The 19488-nt window shown below is 45.6% G+C and overlaps 1 protein-coding gene across 5 annotated transcripts; it reads right to left on the bottom strand.

Moving 5' to 3' along the window:
- Positions 1–497: 497 nt before the first annotated feature.
- celf3a (cugbp, Elav-like family member 3a) lies at positions 498–18960 on the bottom strand. 5 transcript variants are annotated; one of them, XM_061267701.1, is made up of 15 exons: positions 18850–18936; positions 16825–17023; positions 15660–15811; positions 14114–14196; positions 6631–6679; positions 5799–5927; positions 5220–5299; positions 4997–5140; positions 4690–4834; positions 4279–4452; positions 4145–4204; positions 3322–3426; positions 2939–3082; positions 2437–2569; positions 498–726 (listed from the first exon to the last, which is right to left on the bottom strand). In XM_061267701.1, exons 3-14 carry the CDS (start codon positions 15802–15804, stop codon positions 2442–2444), a joined length of 1386 nt encoding a protein of 461 aa, XP_061123685.1. In that variant the 5' UTR covers positions 15805–15811; positions 16825–17023; positions 18850–18936; the 3' UTR covers positions 498–726; positions 2437–2441. The 5 variants fall into 5 exon arrangements, with proteins under 5 accessions (XP_061123685.1, XP_061123682.1, XP_061123683.1 ...); XM_061267698.1 differs by lacking the exon at positions 16825–17023 and having other exon boundaries at positions 18850–18960; XM_061267699.1 differs by lacking the exon at positions 16825–17023 and having other exon boundaries at positions 4279–4428; positions 18850–18960.
- Between the last annotated feature and the right edge of the window lie 528 nt (positions 18961–19488).

The following is a 19488-nucleotide window of genomic DNA, read 5'->3' as shown; positions in this document are numbered from 1 at the left end:
TAAAAACAAATCACATAAGAACCCCCCACCCCACCCCCATCAAATTTATGACCAAATAAATTAAACGTAAAAAAAAAAAACAAGATAGAAAAAATCCCGACCAACCCCTTTTTTTCCACTTTGTAAAGTTGAAAAGTAGTGGCAGCAGAAGAAGATTTTGATTTTGACTCATCCCTCTAGGCCCGCCCTCTCCCGACCAAGGTATTTACAGTGTGAGGAAAGCCATTCAATTCTCTTCCATCATCTTAATTGAAGTATAAATAATCAAACTACTTCTACATAACAAAATGACCAGTGGTAATGATACAGAATATATTTTCTTTTTCCTCCCGACTGTGTCGAGCCGACCTTCTAGATCACAAATCACACTATACAGCAGGACCCTGTTCAGTAGAATCACATAAGTGATATGCTCTTCTTTTTTTTTTAAACATATAGATTAGAAGTTGTTGCTGACAGAATATGTACATCATATAAATGAATCCAGCTATGGAATGATAGGAACTCTTGGAGCGCTTCTGATATTGTAGTATTTGTGGCTGGATGATATTACTGCAGTTAGTCGTGTTTTGGTATTTTGGGTGTATTTTTAAATCACGTCATTGTCTTTTTTTTCTCTGTGTGTGTGTAAAGTGTTGCTCCTATGTGCTATTATGGTTGGTCAAACAACCAAACAAGGCTGGGACATCCCGAGGTGGTTTTTCTTGATTGAACTCCTAAATTGTCCTAGAGGCAAAACGAGAGAGAAAAGAACAAAGTCAACATGAGATACGTAGAAATTCACATTTCCTTGTTTTCTTTGTTTAACTGCAATCAATAAGCACTGCTTGTAATGACACTGCAGGGGAGTGTCACCGTTCAATTGGAGTGTCCATGCAAGTCAAACAGCGGCAGTCATTGTACTGCAAGTGAATGCACATTTGGACAAAAGTAGCTTTTCATCTCTTTAGGCAGGCAAATGAATTGAGAACATGCACAGTAGGAATTCTGGTGGGCACTCACTCCAATGTTTGCCCAAATCTTAGGGATGAAAAAGGTTGCCTGTTTGCGTAGCCCTATCATCATCATCATCATCATCATCATCTCCTACTTTAACAACAACTTGCATCTTGCCGGTGATTTGCAGATACACTGTGAGCATGATGTAGATTACAAATTTCAGAGGAACACGTTGATGGAAAATTGTCCATATGTTTTTGGTCCCCAGAATTCCTAAAGAGGAATACGTTTCCTCCGCCATCAGCACATGTCACAGGAACCAAAGGGGTTAACCCCAAAGGTTTTAGACCAACGTCTCCAAAATAGATAGTCAATTAATATTACATCGACGTTTACACTCCAAATTTCACTTTGTCTCACACCCACCCACACAAACACACACGTACCTACCGTCATAAAGAAACGTTGTCCTATTTATGTATTTCAATATGCTCTTTACATTTCCAGTGTCACAAACAACAACCAAAGTTCAGGCACAAAGTCACATGAAATCCAGTTACAACCAAACAAAAACCCCTCAGGAGAACTACCACACCATCCAACTAAACAAAGGGAAAGTGTAAGAATGATAATCATGACAGATTACCAAAAAAAAAAAAAGGTGAACTCTATTAAGTTCATATTTATTTGACAATTTGTTGGTTTGTTTTAAAAACAAAAAAAAGAAGCATGTCATGATTATCAGTTACTTACAAACGCTGAGGTCAAGTGACTTTTTATCGATCGGTGTTTGCAAGGATTGAAACCACGACAAAATAATAAGAGGAAACTCACAACGCACCAAACACAGTTGACGATTGCCACAGTAACCCGCCATGCAGTTGAGCATGGTGAATCAAGGCAACGGCCCCAAAAAAAAAAAAAATGCTAACGGCAACCATCACAGGCAATATCGCCACAGCAACCAACACAGGCCAATTAACTTACGACGCAGTGAGAAGGAAGGGGGAGCTTTTAGCGCTCGCTAAGCAACCGTAGCCATAGCGACGCACGTCTCCACGATTTATGTATGTAGACGGCGGGCGGACGGGCGGGCGGGCGGGCGGGACAGACGCTCTTGAGAGAGGTGTGATGATTTTGTTTCAGGAAAAATGGCATATGGCACAGCACAAAAACAATAAATGAAAGGTCAACGGAAAAATTCATGACTGACAGCACTTGCATTGTGATCAACAGGAGATTTGATTATTCCAATACTAGAAAACATTCAAAGCGATGCCTGCCTGCAATGTATCCATCCACAGAAGTGCTGCGCCGCATTCAAGTTAATCTACTGTGGATTACTGACATGTTCACATGGAGATTGGCCACTTTAGAAGAACTGTGAGCTCTCATTTACACTGGCTGAATGGCTGGCTGGCTAGCTGGCTAATCTTAGTAGCTGTCTGTCTGTCTGTCTGTCTGTCTGTCTGTGCCATACTCTACTTGGAAGCTCACCTCCTTCAGTAAGGTCTGTTTGCATCTTTGGGCCTTTTCAGTTGCACCTTCAGTCTCTTCATGCCTATCTGGAAGCCATTCATGGCTTGGATGGCAGTCTGAGCACTGGATGGGTTGTCGAAACTCACAAAGCCTGAGGAGAATAGAAACAATCAATCATTGATGAATTAAAATAGCATCTTGCACAAGTATGGCAAATTAGGATGTTCATTTTGTCAAAGTAGGTTGAAAGTAGTTTGTTCTTTCCCAGAGAGAAAAATCGGACTTTGGGCTATCACTTGAGCCTTCGTCAAAGCGTGCACACTAAAGGATGATTAGTACATCCTGTGTATGCTTTGTGACATTTCTTTTTTTCACGTCAAATATGTGCTTTGGTTCCGACCGAGATAGCGTACGAAGCAACCTGCAACGTCCACAATCCTCTTTTTGTCGTTCCTTCTAAATACCACACGGCTGACAATTACCATAAGAAGAATAGTTATCGGCAAAGGCTCCAGCTCACCGAAGCATTTGCTTTGGTTGGTGGCACGGTCGACAAAGACCTTGGCTGAGATGACATTTCCAAAGGGCAAGAACATTTGCAAGATCTCAGAGTCGGTGAACTCCTGAGGCAGGTGGTAGATGAAGATGTTGCAACCTTCCGGACCTTTGCGCAAAGAGAAAAAAAAGAGACCTTTCTCACTCCATGTAGCCTAACGCTACAAATACGACATTGTAGCATTGTAATCATGATGTACCAAAGCAAGGTACATACTAAAAGCTGATCAAGTCAAGAAGCCATAAAGCAGCCGCACTGCATGGCTGTTTGCGCGCTGATAATCTCGAATGGAAATTCTGCCAAATGACGTGTTTTCACATTCAAAGACTTGCTGTTTTTTCCCCTACCTTCACGTTGTTGCAGCTGCTGCGGCTGCTGCGGCTGCTGAGCTACCAGGGTGGGCTGGTGGGGGAACGGCTGCCCCACCAGGCTGTAGGCAGCGGGATAGGTGGCTGACAAAAGAACAATAAATAGCTCAAAAACATCACACTGACATGTTTTGAAGGGACATGGCAATTTATTTACATTCAGATTTTTTGATATAGATTTGATTCAGATGACTCCATGATTGAAGGCACCAACCATCTGGCAGTAAAGTAACAAAGTTGTGAATAGTCTCTGAAGAAATTCAGTGAGATGTAGATCAGAATACAAATAGGGCCCAAAGAACACCAAATCTCAATCGTGCAGAAGAGAAACGAAATCTTTGCATTTTCAATCATGCGTCGTGATCCCAAATTCCATTTTGTCTTGATATGACGACAGTGGATAGGATTTTCTACGGAGGATTGACTCGGAACACTTGCTTGACGATGATTCCTTGTGCACAAATAGCAATTATAAGAGAATGACCATTTGGATGTGGACTTTAAAGCCTTGCTGAAAACGGGGCGCGGGTCTTTTAGGACGTTACATAAGAGGTTTTTGTATTCAGGTCACGTATCCTGCGTAGAATGGAACGGCGAGCCAGAATGTTGATTTTTAATATTTGGCTAGGGAGGAGGAGGAATAGTGTCGTACACTTGAAATCCATAAATGCCTTTTTTACTTTTAATGAGGAATGTATTCCTTTCCTAATGAAGGAAATGCTGAGCCATCCGCTGTGAATGCTGCTGCCTCCCTCATTGTGAAAAGTGCACTTGGCATCATGACGGAGTGAGTGCGCCTCACCTGTATAGTGCTGCATGCCTGTGTAAGCTTGCTGCAGGGGGTCCAGCACAGGACTCTGAGCTGTGACACGAAAACCTCGTCAGTCGCAAAGACTGGAATACCAGGGTGGTGCCCACGGATGGAGGGATGGATACCTTGATAGGCGTGGACCCCGTTGGTGTACAGGGCCTCGGTTGCTGATTGGCCGTTGGGTGGCGCTGCCACGGAGGGGTAGCTGCTCACTGCGATGGCTGGAGGCAGAGCAGGAACAGGTGTGGCCGCAATGGAGGGTGGAGTGCTGGTACCTGCACATGAAGGGCAAGGAAATCCTATCGAAATGAAACACGAGTCACAATTACCGAGACCAATCCTCAAATCGCCCTATTTCAAGTGGTCTTGACGGGATCATCTGACAACGAAAATGAATCGGTATCAGCTCGGCACAACTTCGACGTCATTCGACATATCCTAAAATAGTGGACGCGGTCAATGAGACGAGTCCTTCTCCCGACTGTCACGATCGAGCCGACCGACTCTCTTTCCAGCGGAAACGGCGTCTCCCTTACCTGAGGAGGGAGTGATGGATGCGATGGGTGTGGCGATGATGCTGCTGGGGTTGAGGGCAGCCAGCTGTTGCATCTGAACGGCCGCCACCGTGGCAACGGGAGAAAGGTAGGCGGACTGGGCAACCAGCGCCTGCTGCTGCATCAACTGGGGGTTCCAAAACACATGGCATGAAGCCAAAGCTGCTTTCTTTGCTTCTTTCTATGCTTTCTTTCTTTCTTTCTTTCTTTCTTTCTTTGCGGTCAGCTCATTAGCTGTGGCTCGCAAACTTTGATTCTTTGGAAAGTGCGAAAAGAAAGTGTCTCTCACAGCTTGCGTGTAGGCGTTGTAGGCCCCGAGGTGCAGGGTCATGGGACTGATGACTCCCAACTGAGAGGCCACCTGCTGCATTCGCCGAAGTCCCCGCTCCTTCTCCGAATCGGCAAACTTAACCACCAGACTGGACGAAGCTCCCTAAAAGGAAAGAAAGGAAAATGGAAACGGGCTGCGAGGGAGGCAGAACGTCCGACGTGCGAGCGTGTACAAGACTCACTGGTAGAGTACGGCTCCCGTGCAGAGCGTTGATAGCAGCCTGGGCCTCCACGTTGTTCTGGAACTTTACAAATGCGCACCCTAGACGAGAGGACGCAGCGGCAGTAGCAGCGGCAGCAGCAGCAGCAGCATCATAACGTGGCCTGGCGCACGCTGGACGCGTCCGTTTCAAAATACATTTGGCGCCATTCCGTAACCTTGGTGTCATTGGTCCAGGAAGGCAGCATTCATTGCTTCATCAATCACAAGACGTAAAGCGCCGCTGGCGTCATTAGCAATGAGCCATCAAACCTATTGCGCCATTAGTCACGCCTCGGGCCACAGACTAACAGGCAGGAAAGAAAAGCCGGCGTCTATGTTTGAACTGGCGTCGCACTTTGATTGACATGGCGAATAGCATTCGCATTGTTACCCACAATAGTCGCGTGAGGGCAAAGCGCCGGCCGGAGAGATGCCATCCATTGATTTGAACCCAACCCAAGGCATATCAGATTGAGCATTGATGCCTTTTGAGAGAGCTGGACTTTCTTTCTTTCTTTCTTATTTGCTCTGCAATTGGGGTGAGAGTTTAGTTGCTTACCTTTGCTGGTACCGTCGGGCCCGCGGAGCACCGTGCACTCCTCGATGCTGCCAAAGGGTTCAAACATCTTTCTGACATCGGAGTCCGTCTGCTGCTTTCCCAGCATGCCCACAAACAGCTTCCTGTCTTCTAAGGAGGAAGGAGCGTATCGACAGATAGAACACAGTCATGTGATGAGCTAATAACAGTTGGAGCTGGGGAGAGCGATTGAGAAAAGATGCGGATCAAACGATTGGATAAAAAGAATTTCTTTCATCGTATCATTGTGTGCAGTTGTAACTCACTGGTTCGGCATTATTAGATAGGATGACATCATCATCGTCACCGTATTACGATGCATTCCAAAATTGGAATAAAAGCAGACAAGCGTCTGCTCCACTTCAATCCACCAGCAGAGTGCAGTAACGCAAATGCGCATCATAAACGTAATAACAGCAGCAGCAGCATCTGGCAGTGACGGAAAATATTCTTCCACTTATGGCCCAGTGTGTGATGTCATCTTCTCATTTGCCACCAGGCTTGTACTCCTCAGCTGCCATTGTTTATGTACACGACGTGAAATTGGATTTCAGACTGTGAAAACGCTGCTTTCGAGAGAGAGCGAACAAAAAGCGGCGCCAGCCACACTCTGTTCAGCTGTGGCCGTAACGTGACAGTGAGTCGGCATGACGACGAGCTAGCTGAAAGTGAAGCAAATGAATGAAATGCAGCTGTTGCTCACAAGCGATAGCATGTTTGGGGCAGGCGGGGGGGTTCCATCAAAATGCCCAAAATAGCGACCTAACTGTGTGTGTGTGTGTGTGTGTTGTGGGTGGACTCAGGTGTCGCTTACCCCCTCTACTCTCACTGTCTGCTGGCTTCACCTGGATGGGACGGTTCATCTGTAAACAAACGCATGGAGTCAGTCAATTGTTTTATCTCAAACGTAAAATGATTTGGTATTGATCAAAATATGAATATAGGATCATATCATTTATTATTATGGCTGTGGATGGAGATTTTTTTGAAAAGGGTAAATAGAGGAGAAAGCTCAGCATGTAGTACCTACCTCCGTAACGCTTTCAATCCCAGTTGACATGCATTGGACGTTATTAGGTGTACCTAATGAAGTGTTCCCATGTGTGCAATAGCATGACGGAAGGCTCTTCCGCTTTACCTTCCCTCTAGTGACTCTCTCTCAGAATCCACTCTAATCCCAAATCTATGGCTCCTTCCGTCCCTATCGCGTCAAAACCAGGAAAAGCACAGGCCCACACAGGGATCGGGCAAGTGATGAGATTAAGAACACTCGCCGGCTAATCTGGATTACAGGAGCATGCGGCATCGCACCATAGCCAAGATATTCTCAGCCTGACAGAGGCAAAGATGAAGCCAGGCGGCCGGCCGGCCGGCCGGGGCAGAGTACGTGGAAATGAAAGATTGAGGCAAAAGGGGGTTAGCACAACAACACGGGATTAAACTTCCTTTTCATCAACTGACAAGCTGCTGAAATGATTTGAGCCTAGCACTATATGAAATTGCACACATGAGTGTCTTTCAAATATGAGGAGCGCACAAAGGTTGTGCAAAAAAGGAAAAGAAGAAAAGCAGTAAGGGGGGGGGGGTTAAATGCAGACTGAGGGGTAGACTGGAGCATATGGAGAGAGACAAGGCAGGAGGATGGATGGATGGATGGATGGATGGATGGATGGATGGATGGATGGATGGATGGATGGATGGATGGATGGATGGATGGATGGATGGATGGATGGATGGATGGATGGATGGATGGGGTGCATGCATGTAACAGGGTGCCACTCTGTTAACTGTGTCTTAATGAAGGTCTTAATTATGGAGCTGGTGACATTTCAGCCACTCACTGATCTTGTGTCACTGATTAATCGGTTGTGATCGGTCACCGGGAGACACTATCGATCGCTCTGGGCCTCCAGTTCCTGCATGCACAACTGCTCTTGATGCCACGTTGAAATAACACAAACACCTGCTTTATGGGGGGGTCCCATTGATTGCACCAGTTAGTGGGGACGGGGAAAGTTGCTGTAGTGTAGGGCTGGGGGGGGGGGACGCTCTTCAAATCATACAGCAATTATTCAAACAAACGTTGTTATTGTTCATCTTTGCTAAACTGCACACTTTCTTAGACTTTTTGGATTGACCTCTGCAGGGCGATTGTTATTTTTATCGTCAATCAATCGATGTCACGAAATGATTCTTTGTGAGTACACCTGGCATTGTGGCCTGCGTATTTGTCCCAGGCCCATCTGAATCGTCACACACGAGATGAATTTCAATCCAGCTACATGCAGCAATGTCGTTGTCGTTGTTGTTGTTGTTGGGATCTTAAAAGCCAATTGTCTCCTTGCCCGCTGTTTGCTCGGACATCAATTACGGCCCAATCCGTTTGTGCTGCATCACTTAAAGCCGCGTCATTACAGTCATATGTGGAAATACTGGCGGGCGGCTGCCATCGTTACCGCGCCGTGTCAAGTCCACCGCAGTCCGTACAGAGAAAACATCTCTCCTGTCTATATGCTGATGAAGAGAAACTCAGACTAGTTTTCTTAACAAACATTCATCCTCTTCTATAAGAGCATAAAGGTCATCTGGACCTTGTTTGTAGCATTACCATGGCTAATATGAAAAGGATTCTAGCAACAAATCCAAAAAAGGATGGTGAAATGGGATCCGATTTGTACAACATCATCATCATCATCATCAGCTCCAGCTCCAGTGTCATGTTTGAACGACGGCGCTGGCCAACAAAGACAAACAGCCAAAGATAAGGGGCGGCACAGCAGATGGCCCCGCTCGATAGAAATCCAAATAGACCCGAAGAACAACGGCGAGAAGGAGAGGCCGTCGAGGCCCGGCCACTCCAGATCGGCACGGCAACCGGCCCCCGATGACTACCTCTCGCGTATTGGCCATCGCCATGACAACACCGGCCGAGCAGGTAAACAGCACGCGCAGGAGATGAGAGACAAACAAATGAAAGCGGACAAAGGGTGTTTATGGGTCGGGAGTCAGGAGATGCGATGGGGGGATTAGATTGGAAGGAAGGAAGGAAGGAAGGGAAAAAAAGAACGGCATGAGGGAGGGAGGGAGGGAGGGAGAAGCGTACACATTTGCGCCTGTTGAATGTTAGCCTTGAGAGCAGAGCTCCCTCGGAGCCTTCATCACTGACACATTTTACAAGCTTTTCCCTCCTCCACCTCCTGTTGCTAGCTCAGCCCCCCGCCCGCCTGCCCTTCCGTCCGCTGCACGGCTTGTTTACAAAAACCTTGTGCAGAGACCTCATCAATATTACGCGGCGCGCGACACACACAATGATGTTCTATATTCATCAATCGCAGGGATCTTCTCTTGGCATAAGTGCACACATGTGACACAAGCGACATCATCTTTCTGCCCTGCCTGCGACAGAGGGTGGCTGTCTTTGCCTGCAAGATTTCAAAAATTCCTACAGTATTTGACACTGTGTTGTTTCGAAGCGTGGCTGGCTATGTGTATGTATATAGTATCATCGTTTCTGATTCGCAAATCTCGTAATAATAATAATAGGAATAAAATATACCATCATCTCCTGGGGTGGAGATTATATTAATAGTGCCATTTTTCTTCCCTTCCTTTCTATTACAAGGAGAGAGCAATGAAAATCTCACTTCTTTCCACCTGGGTTGCATCTTTCTCGCCTTCCATTTGGCTTCAGAATGACTAATACATCCGTGGATCTCCTTCAAGAACATTTACAGCGCCGAGGCAGACTTCGTTTAGAGGGGTGGGGCCGTGGGGCACAAAGACAATTTCCCTTTTCCTTTCTGCCCTCCTTCCCTCCCTCCCTCCCTCCCTCCCTCCCTCCACTCGGCTCCATCACATAGCAGCGCTGGCCATTGCATCGTGCGGGGTCGCTTAGCAACCTGGCATCCCTTGTCCCAGCTGTCTCCAGGCAACGAGACCTGCGACCGTAATCAACCTGCCACCTCCCCCTTCCTCCCTGCTCGCTTCCGCTCCTGTCTCTGCTGCTTTTGCGTCTCCATCAACACTCTCCAGGGAGAGAGAGAGAGAGAAAGAAAGAAAGAAAGAAAGAAAGAAAGAAAGAAAGAAAGAAAGAAAGAAAGAAAGAAAGAAAGAAAGAAAGAAAGAAAGAAAGAAAGAAAGAAAGAAAGAAAGAAAGAAAGAAAGAAAGAAAGAAAGAAAGAAAGAAAGAAAGAAAGAAAGAAAGAAAGAAAGAAAGAAAGAAAGAAAGAAAGAAAGAAAGAAAGAAAGAAAGAAAGAAAGAAAGAAAGAAAGAAAGAAAGAAAGAAAGAAAGAAAGAAAGAAAGAAAGAAAGAAAGAAAGAAAGAAAGAAAGAAAGAAAGAAAGAAAGAAAGAAAGAAAGAAAAGGCACAGGTGGAAATTGATATATTCACATGTGAAAATACAAATGTAAAGGTGATAAACACACAGTGGGACAGTGGAAGGTCGGACAAAAGCTTGGAATAAAGCATGGAAGACGTGAAAGTGCTCAGTTATTGTTCTGCTCACGCACGCACGCACGCACGCACGCACGCACGCACACACAAAGTGGTAGCATAAATCGGATTGTGTGACAAAGTCCAGACATCAGCCACACTGACAGCGCGTCAGTGCACAGCTCGATAATATTCAATCACTCGATTGAGTCTGGAGCGACAGAGCTGCTGCAGCACCAGCGTGGCTAATGCACATCAACATTCAAAATCACATCACAATCAAAGACTGGTGCTTTTTTAAAAGTCATACAGCGGGCAAGGATCCACTTACGTACTATATACCCAGTACGGGCAGCTATGCCGTGTCTACCTTTCTATTCAAATGACACCACGCTGCACAAGTTCTTCCCCTTTTGATGTTTCCACACGTATGCTCAAAGCGGGTCCCCGCACAGATACGCTCTTCTGATGTTTTGCCGATTGGCAATCAACCTTTGACGTTTATAATCTTTTGCACTTGAAGCACGACTCCGCGTGCGTTGTGGCAAAGTGGGACAGCCATCTATCGAGCAGATGGCGCTGCACCTAAATGCTTGAATCTGCTCTTAGAACGTGTGGTGGACTCTCTTCGGTGGTCAGCTGGTCTTCCAAACAAAACCGCTCAAACATTGCATGATACCAGAATAAGAATTCCCCACAAATGCCATTTGGAAATCCAACAATTCAGACAGATGGATTGTTTGCACTTGGTGGAGGCCTGTGCGCTGCTTTTTCCTCGTTGTGTCTTGTTCTCCGTTTGATTTTTGAGGACATTTTACACTCGTGTGTCCTGACTGCACTTTCAACATTATTCGTACGAATAAAACGGTCAGCCGTGACCACGCCCCCAACGGCGTAGCCCCTGCCTCTTTCCGATCTGCCAGCCTCCGTGAAATGACCGATACACCGGATCCAAGCCACCTCTGCAGAGAGTTCCGCCGTGGGCTGGTCACCATTTATGTTGTTGATGAAAAGGCAGACCTTCACTGTATGCGGGCAAAATATCGACCCTTTATGTCAATTTGCATGATTTGCTACAAGGAGAAAGAAAATCTTTTTCCCATCCAAACCGCTCTTTTTGAGTTTACCGCTGGAAAATCATTTCCTTCATCAAAGAAAACGACGGTCCCTTCAGACCAGAGTTAAATATTCATGTCAGCTGCTGTTTGACACGACTCAGCGGAGCGAGTGTTGGACACATTTCCCTCTCCCTCGTACAGATAAGTCTGCCCCTTTTCAAATTGGACCTTGTTTATGCCACCCGTCGTGCAATGCGCGCACACTTTAGATGAGCAGCCTGATGCCAAAGTTCCAAGAGCCCAACACATCCATCCCCCTTCCACACACAATCAAACAACCCCCCAGCCGCTAAACACACGATTTCCCAGTAACAGATGTCTGTATTTAAGCTGATAAACACACTTCCCCCCCCCCAGCCGTCACCCTTATTGCATATTGTTCATTTGGTTTCATCCTTTCTAGCATGTAGCCCACCTAAAGCCCCGTTGTGTGCCCAATTTCACTTGAATTCACAGCCTTCATCAATCTACTCAGCATTCAGCTTTCTAAAAGTGACCTTTTTCAATCACGTGTGTGAGCAAAGGATGATCAGCGCAAAACTTTTCTGTATTTCACGTGAAAAATTGGATAGAAGTAAAACATACTATGGATTTTTGAGCGCAAAACATTACAGCCCCCTCGACCTCTTCCTTTGTCATCCTAACCCCAAAAATCCTCATGGCATCAAAAGAGTGTGCTATAATTAGCCATTTCTTTTCGACTATTGATAAAGCCCCCCCCCCCCTCCTTGTCTGGATGCTTACGGGTGACTACGTCCCACAATTAGTCACACGTTCCACTCGGATGGACGGCGCAAACACACTCACACAAGACATCCATCCCATAATGCAAGCTCCGTCCGTGTATGAATGAGCAAAGAGACGCAGACACAAAAGCAATACATCCCTCATTAAAGTGTGTTAGTGTGAACACCTGCCCACCTTCCCTTCCCCCATGGCACACACAAACACACACGTTCTCGGGCTTTTTCACATGATTAAATAGTGATTGCATTTCAAATCAAGAGCGGGGCAAATATTAATTCAGATAAGTGACTTTTGATGAAGGGCAATATACGGCCCTTTCTAACGGAGCGGAGATGAGACCACGCGTGTCGCCGGGCGGGCGGGCGAGCGAGCGGCTCGCTCAACAGTGACAAATGGCATCACTGTTCCATAATGGCTTCTCTTAACGTACCATCAACGTATGTTTGCACGCTGACAAGCCACATAATGAGTGCGCAAATAGGGGTCTGGAAAGGGGCGGGGCCTCCCCACTCTCGGGCCTCTCACCTGAAATTTTACACAAAGCCAGGTTGCCATCTGTCAACTTTTTTTTTTGCTCATGTAGGCCTTTGTTGGGTCTCTAATGATACTTAGACACCACGGTATTAAAAAAAAAGAAGAAAAAAAAGCTTGGAAACATAGCTCACAGTGTCTGGTCAATATTCTTTTTCTGCTTCTCCTCAGTCGTGTAATTGCATTCATGTTTTCTTTTGTTTTGTTTTGTCCATGGGATGCCGGACTCCATTATTCTTAGGCGGTGTAGGTGCTATTATATGACAATTACGCCACAGCTGGGAGCAGGAGCAGGGAGGCCTGGCCAATGTGGAGCTAATAAGATGCTTTTGTGTCTTTCTAAGCACATACAAAAGGGGGGAGTGAACATTGAAGCATGTTCCCCATAGTTTAGAGGTAAGAGACTTTGGGCTGGCTGGCAGAGTAGAAAGATAGACGAGTCAGGGGGGCGGGGGGTTAGCCATGGGACCTGCTGATCCCTTCAAGAGGTCAGGAAGGGTCACGCTACTGTCACGCTAACAATGGGATTAGTTTTGTCACAACCAGCTCCGTTCAAATGTCCCCAAAATAGGCAATGGCGTGCCTTTACAATAACATGAGGACATTTGACCCAGTTGGCCATCGAAAACATTCATCAAATTATACGATTTTTGTATTTCTATTTTTGTAATACCAGCTCTTTTTCGTAGAAGATAAAGAATATATGGCCGTGTTTATCTGTCTACATGTGTTGCACCACCATTTCTGTTCAAATAGCTTCTTTATTCTAAACTGAAATGATAGCGCGTCAATGGCATTCTGCATGGTTTGTTAGCATTAAGCTACGGCAAACCTTTAGTTTGGTTTATTTCCCAAGGCATCAGTGTATACAGCATTAGTGAAGCAGGAAATGATCATGGTATTTGAATGGAGTCATCAGCTTTTGGTTGAAGAGGAGGAAATGTTGAAAAAAGAAGTGAGGGAGGTCAATTCCCACCAAAATAACAAAAAAGGAAATGGCTGGGGGGGAGTTACAAAGTCTTGTGAGTAAAAGAGGAAACGACGGCAAGTTGGGTGCGCACTCAGTGGCAGTCATCCCTGGCCTTGTCGCCTGATCTCTCCTATAGGGGCTTATTATAGAGACGCGGCTGTCATGTCATATTTGGCTCTGGAGATGTTGGCACACCTGCTGCCTGGCTATGCGACTTGGATTCCAATTGGGAAAGAGGTGCCACGTTGAAAGCGGCCGAACGAGACACACATAAGCCTCGCGGTGCCGACGTGTGGCAAATTCAAACAGGAGGGGGAGAGCAGTTCCCTTTGACCTTTGATTGGAGCGGATCTGCTAAAGGGGAAGTTGGGGCGTGCTTGGTTTTCCCCGTCGCGTCACTCGGAGACTGTCTGAGCCTTTTTTGGGTTTGGTTTACGTGTATCTGGACAAAAAGACAAAGGCGGCGGCGGCGGCGGCGGCGGCGGCAGCACCACTCACCCCTGGCAGCGTCTTCTGCTCGTGCAGTGCATTCTGGGCTTTTAGAGCCGACTCACGTGCGCAGTACGTCAGGAAGGCGCATCCTGGAAATCAGCGCAAGTAGATCAGCAAATGTTAAACTCGTGTCGTTTGAATGTCAAATTTGCGTGCTAGTCAATGTGTAATGTCAGTAGCGGGCGTGTCATGTTATACGGATTGGATGGGCTTACTGTAGCTTAGGTCGTCATCATCGGATGACTTTTTGCTTTCGCAATTCTATTATGATGAGTAGAATACAATCGAAAAATGATATTGAAAAAAGCTTCTTGCTGGCATTTTCCACATGCGGTACATAAAATGGACGATGACAATAATAATAATAAACACATGGAAAAAAAATAAGATGGAAGTGTGTATTTTTCCCTGAAAAAGAATCGATTGAAAAAAAGAGTATGTCTAGATAAGATGACAAATTAGAATTCAAGGCAGCTAAGGGCTCTTGTGCAAGCCCTGATTGATTGATTGGTTGGTTGGTTGGTTGAATGCCTATGTCCACATAAAATAAGGCGAGCAGCTAGAAGAAAGAGCAAAATAACAGTACAAGAACCACTGGTTGGATTCCAAACAAATGCGCTTCTTTTTTTTATATATATAAAGCCATTGGATGTGAATGTATGTGCTCCCTCATCATACAAAATGGCCTTCATTAACCTTTTAGGGCTGCCACCAATCATGAATATGTAAATATATGCAGAGGAGGTGTCATATGGTGTTGGGGGACCGATAGCACCTGGCCTGCAAGTCTCCCGAGTGACTGATGCTTTATATGAATTCATACTGAGATTTGCATTTGAAATGACAGCCAGGATAATCATTAACCTAACAGCTTTAGCCTGTCTTTCAGAACAGGTGGATAATATACTTAACGGCGGCGGCGGCGGCGGCGGCAGCGCTGTCTAGGTTGGATCGCACAAACCTGTTGATATTTCATAATACAATCCTGCTCACTATTAAGAGACCTCGTAAACGGTGGGCGCATGTGACTCCTTCATCCTCCTGCTGGGACTTTGGTTCAAAAAAAAGTATTTCGTTTGCATTTAAATTTGTTGATTTTCTACAATTGAAGTGTGAAATAATGCGAATGAAGTTTTTGTCACTCCAAAAAAAGAGAGCTTACAATTGGGTCTGAAAGATTCTAAAGATTTGACACAAAAAATAGCTACAAAGGCCAAGCACTGACCTTGAAAAGTTATTCGAATTCAATTCTGCTGCTTGCATACAGTCATGCAAATCATCCCGATCATTTCTAAATAAGTGGGTCAAAATCATTTTGAGTAAACACCTGAGCATGATGCAAGGGGGGGGGGTATTCTATAATACAATATGTGTTGAATGAACACATTTTCAACAATATTATCTGTGATTTTTTCAAATGGCATATTAAGTGTACCCAATGTTGTGCTCTGGGTAGTATCTCGTCCAAATTGAAAGTGACATGTCAGCTAAGCCCGGAGAAAGTAACTCTATACACACACACACACACACACAAGTGGAATGGCTCCCTTACCTTTGTGCATCCCAGTGTATTTGTCCTTTATCACTGTCAGCTCATAAATCTTGCCAAATTGCTCAAAGATGGGCTTCAGGTCCTTCTCCTCCAGGTTTCGGGGTATTTGCCCAATGAAGAGCTTGATTGCGTCAGGCTCCTTCATTGAGAGTCTGTGGAAGAGCAAGAAAGACACAAACACACTGAGCCCAGGCTGCCTGCGTGCCTGCCTGCCTGCCTGCCTGCCTACGTGGCTGCCTGCCTGCGTGGCTGCCTGCCTGCCTGCGTGGCTGCCTGCCTGCCTGCGTGCCTGCCTGCCTGCCTGCCTGCCTGCCTGCCTGCCTGCCTGCCTGCCTGCCTGCCTGCGTGGCTGCCTGCCTGCCTGCCTGCGTGGCTGCCTGCCTGCGTGGCTGCCTGCCTGCCTGCCTGCGTGGCTGCCTGCCTGCCTGCCTGCGTGGCTGCCTGCCGCCCTGCCTGCCTGCCCGTGGGAGGTGCAAACAGGAGGCTGGCCATAGAGGTGCAGATGGGAGAATTGACTCCAAAGCCGTTGTAAACCCTCCTGCCATTCTGGGAGTCTCCGGAGAATGACTTGATACGCAATTTCATAAAAAATGGAACAATCAACACACCATGGACGGCGAGTAAACATAATAAATATATCTCTATAGCAGTGACAACCATTTTACGGTGGCTCCCTCCATTTCCAGGGGCTCTTATTACTCACTGGACAAATATTGTATAGCACAGAGTTCTAGTTATGATGTTGGATACTATCCCAATCTTTTGGAAGCATACATAAACACATTTGCTGATGCGTTATTGCCAAATCTATGGACAGAGAATGCAGAATGATTGTAGGAAGGCTCATATCAACACATTTGCGTGTAAATATGACATTTAGACCTACAACAAGTGTTTTTTGTGTTCTATTTGCATATATCCATACAGAAGATGTCAGTTATGAACATTTGGAATCCATACTGATAGTAGACGACCGTTCATGTTCACAGATGGTGATGTCTATGTAATAATAATGACAACATTTAATCCCTTACTCAACATGACGGTGTGTGTGCGTGTGTGTGTGTCACCACAGCTGGAGAGTCTTTGTCAAGAGAAATTCATTTAACACGTTTGCCGCTAAATTGAGAGCTATCTATCAATAAGAAAGAGTTGCAAATCCTACCTGTGGTGCTGCTCTTGGCAAAGAATGGACGAAAACAGTGGACGCCTGCCTGGCTGCCCGCCTGCCTGGCTGGCTGGCTGGCTGGCTGCCTGCCTGCCTGGCTGCCTGGCTGCCTGGCTGCCTGCCTGGCTGTCTTCCGCCTCGGACTTGTTCAGTCTCAACGATTCAGTTCATTGGACTTGTGGTGGCTCTTGAAATCCTTTTAGAAAGCAGATTTAACAAGGCTTCATTCGGAAAGGAGCGAGCGAGCGAGTTTTGCCTCCTTTAACGTGACGCTCCCGAGATTTTTCTTTTCTTTTCTTTTCTTTTCTCAGACAAAAATCCCCCAAATGTTTCGCCGACCCGACCGACGTGAATGTGTTGGATATTTCGGCTTCCTTCAGTGGAGCGCAGGGAATTGTCAGTCTGTTGGTTCTCCAGTCCTATCTATCCTCTGAGCGTGTGTTTATGTGCGTGCGTGTGCGTGTGTGCGTGCGCGTGTATGTGTGTGCACTCCTTTGACGTCGTAAGCCGGTGTCTCCCTCCCTGTCCATCTCGCTCCATCCTTCCAGTGGGCGGGGCCAGTCAACCGTCAGGGACCGTCACGAAATGACTGGCAATTATTATTATTTCGATGCTGCGCTTCAAACCTTCGGTCGTCTTTTCTAAGATCTTTATTGGAAGGAATGACATTTATTTTGTAAATAATCTGAGTACAAGATGTTACTGAACGCATGTAGCCGTCCAAACTATGGAGGGAGCTACATGACTCAGCTGAAATGACATAATCAAGCTCGTTGTTCAGACCATGAGGTGGCCGAACTTGCGCACTTTTCTTTTTATTTTGAATGCTTCGAGTCATAATCAGTGGCACAGCTTCCTTTTCTTTTACAAGTCAATCACCTAAATTGTCCTACAATTCTGGAATGGCCCATGTCTGAACAATCCGCGTCATACAAGCGTAAATTTGATGTGACAATGTCAAGAAAACATTCGTTCCCATACACGCATGCAGCTCCGAATTGTGCATCTTCGCTTCACCTTTCACTGTGCGTTTAAGGACGCTCCCTGACACCCAGCTCCGCAAATCCGTCTTTTGTTTGGTGGTGGAACTGAACTGGCCGTGGTGCTGAAAGGCTCCAACCACTACATCTCGCCCTCATCGTCCCCAATGCAGTGTGACAGACAGCAAAGAACGCTTTGGATCCGTTCGTAGGAGGATGAAAAGACAAAGTTGTGATTTGATATGTCTTTTCACACACACACGCAAGCCCTAAATGCAATGTGGCTCCATGTAAACAAAGAAGCCACATGACTGCAGGCTGGCTGCGCACGGCCGACATGCGCACAGTCACGATCTGAACCATCTCATGGATCCAAGGGCGATCGTGCATTTGCCACAAGGGAACACGTCGACTGCTCTTTAACGCTGAGACCGCCATCTGCCATTGCTCCCTAAATCCTCATAAGCCTGCACGGGGTAGAGGCGAGGCTAAAGCATTTGAATCCTCCCATCAGGACGTGATTGAGGAAGGGAACAAAGCACTGGACGTGCTTTGTGTCACTGAAACAATCGCTCCATAAACCTGCAACGTCATCTGGTGACGAAAGGCTGCTTGTCACCTTGTGTATTATGACTGGGGGATATCAAAATGAACCAAAGTACAAGTTGAATAGATTAAAATGCAGAATTCCATTCATTTCATTTTCTGACCGCTTTTCCTCACGAGGGTCGGGGAAAATACAAATTGGCAATATATATATATATATATATATATATATATATATATATATATATATATATATATATATATATATATATATATATATATATATATATATATATATATATATATATATATATATATATATATATATATATATATATATATATATATATATATATATATATATTAAACAAGTGGAAAAAAATAGGTCATTAAATCACCATTTCTATACATAGTAACACCCACTCCTTGATTTCAGTACACACAACAACAACAAAATTGCTGACAGGACAAGTGATGCAATAAGATGGACGCTTACAGGTTGCGGATCGAAAGAGGAAGCACTCCAGTGCCGCTGACACACACCTGCATCAGGGAAGATGTTCCGAAAAGGCTTCCCATCGCATGTGACACTTCAAAGTGTGGCTGTGCTGTGGGGGCCCTGAGGATGAAAATAGGAGGGGAGGAAGGCTGATGAAAGAAACAGGAACGAGGTATTCAAGCAGGATCAAATGGAGTCATGCAACACACAATCAGGCTTCCATTATTCCTCCTCGCACAGGATAGACGATGGGACAGCGCTTGATCACATCATTTCACAAACAACAAAGGATGGAAATGATCACACGCCTCCCCTTTTCCCTCATAGAGCGCGCGACAGCCTCTCCCATGACTTTTAAATGATCAGTTCATCAATGAAAAACATTCAATCGGGATCAAAGTAGGATGCTGTTGCTTCCATCAAGTGCATATAAGCTTGTATTTATGCTTCGTACAAATGTTTCTTGGGCTTTGAATTCTTTTTTGTTGTTGTACAGCATAATGAAGATGAAAATTAGACAAATGATCAGCTTTTATTGATTTGATGAAATAGGAGGCCAACTTGGTTTTCTTGGTCATCAAAGACTGGCTGAAGGAGGGAAATGTGTCGATGGTTTGACTTCAGTCTAAATGTTTT

This window comes from Syngnathus typhle, linkage group LG20, assembly GCF_033458585.1.
Source record: "Syngnathus typhle isolate RoL2023-S1 ecotype Sweden linkage group LG20, RoL_Styp_1.0, whole genome shotgun sequence".
Classification (NCBI taxonomy): domain Eukaryota; kingdom Metazoa; phylum Chordata; class Actinopteri; order Syngnathiformes; family Syngnathidae; genus Syngnathus; species Syngnathus typhle.
The sequence above is the reverse complement of the archived record's forward strand: the minus strand, read 5'-3'. Positions and strand labels throughout refer to the sequence as shown.

Bases quoted from the DNA above. Each gene is read 5' to 3' on its own strand.
- celf3a (XM_061267698.1), bottom strand. From the start codon at position 18,932: ATGGGAAGCCTTTTCGGAACATCTTCCCTGATGCAGGTGTGTGTCAGC. The intron at 6,680-14,113 runs GTGAGTGGTGCT...GTTTGTTTACAG, and splicing joins AGCAGAAGACGCTGCCAGGG to ATGAACCGTCCCATCCAGGT. The intron at 4,835-4,996 runs GTGAGAGACACT...TGGAACCCCCAG, and splicing joins ACAACGCCTACACGCAAGCT to TTGATGCAGCAGCAGGCGCT.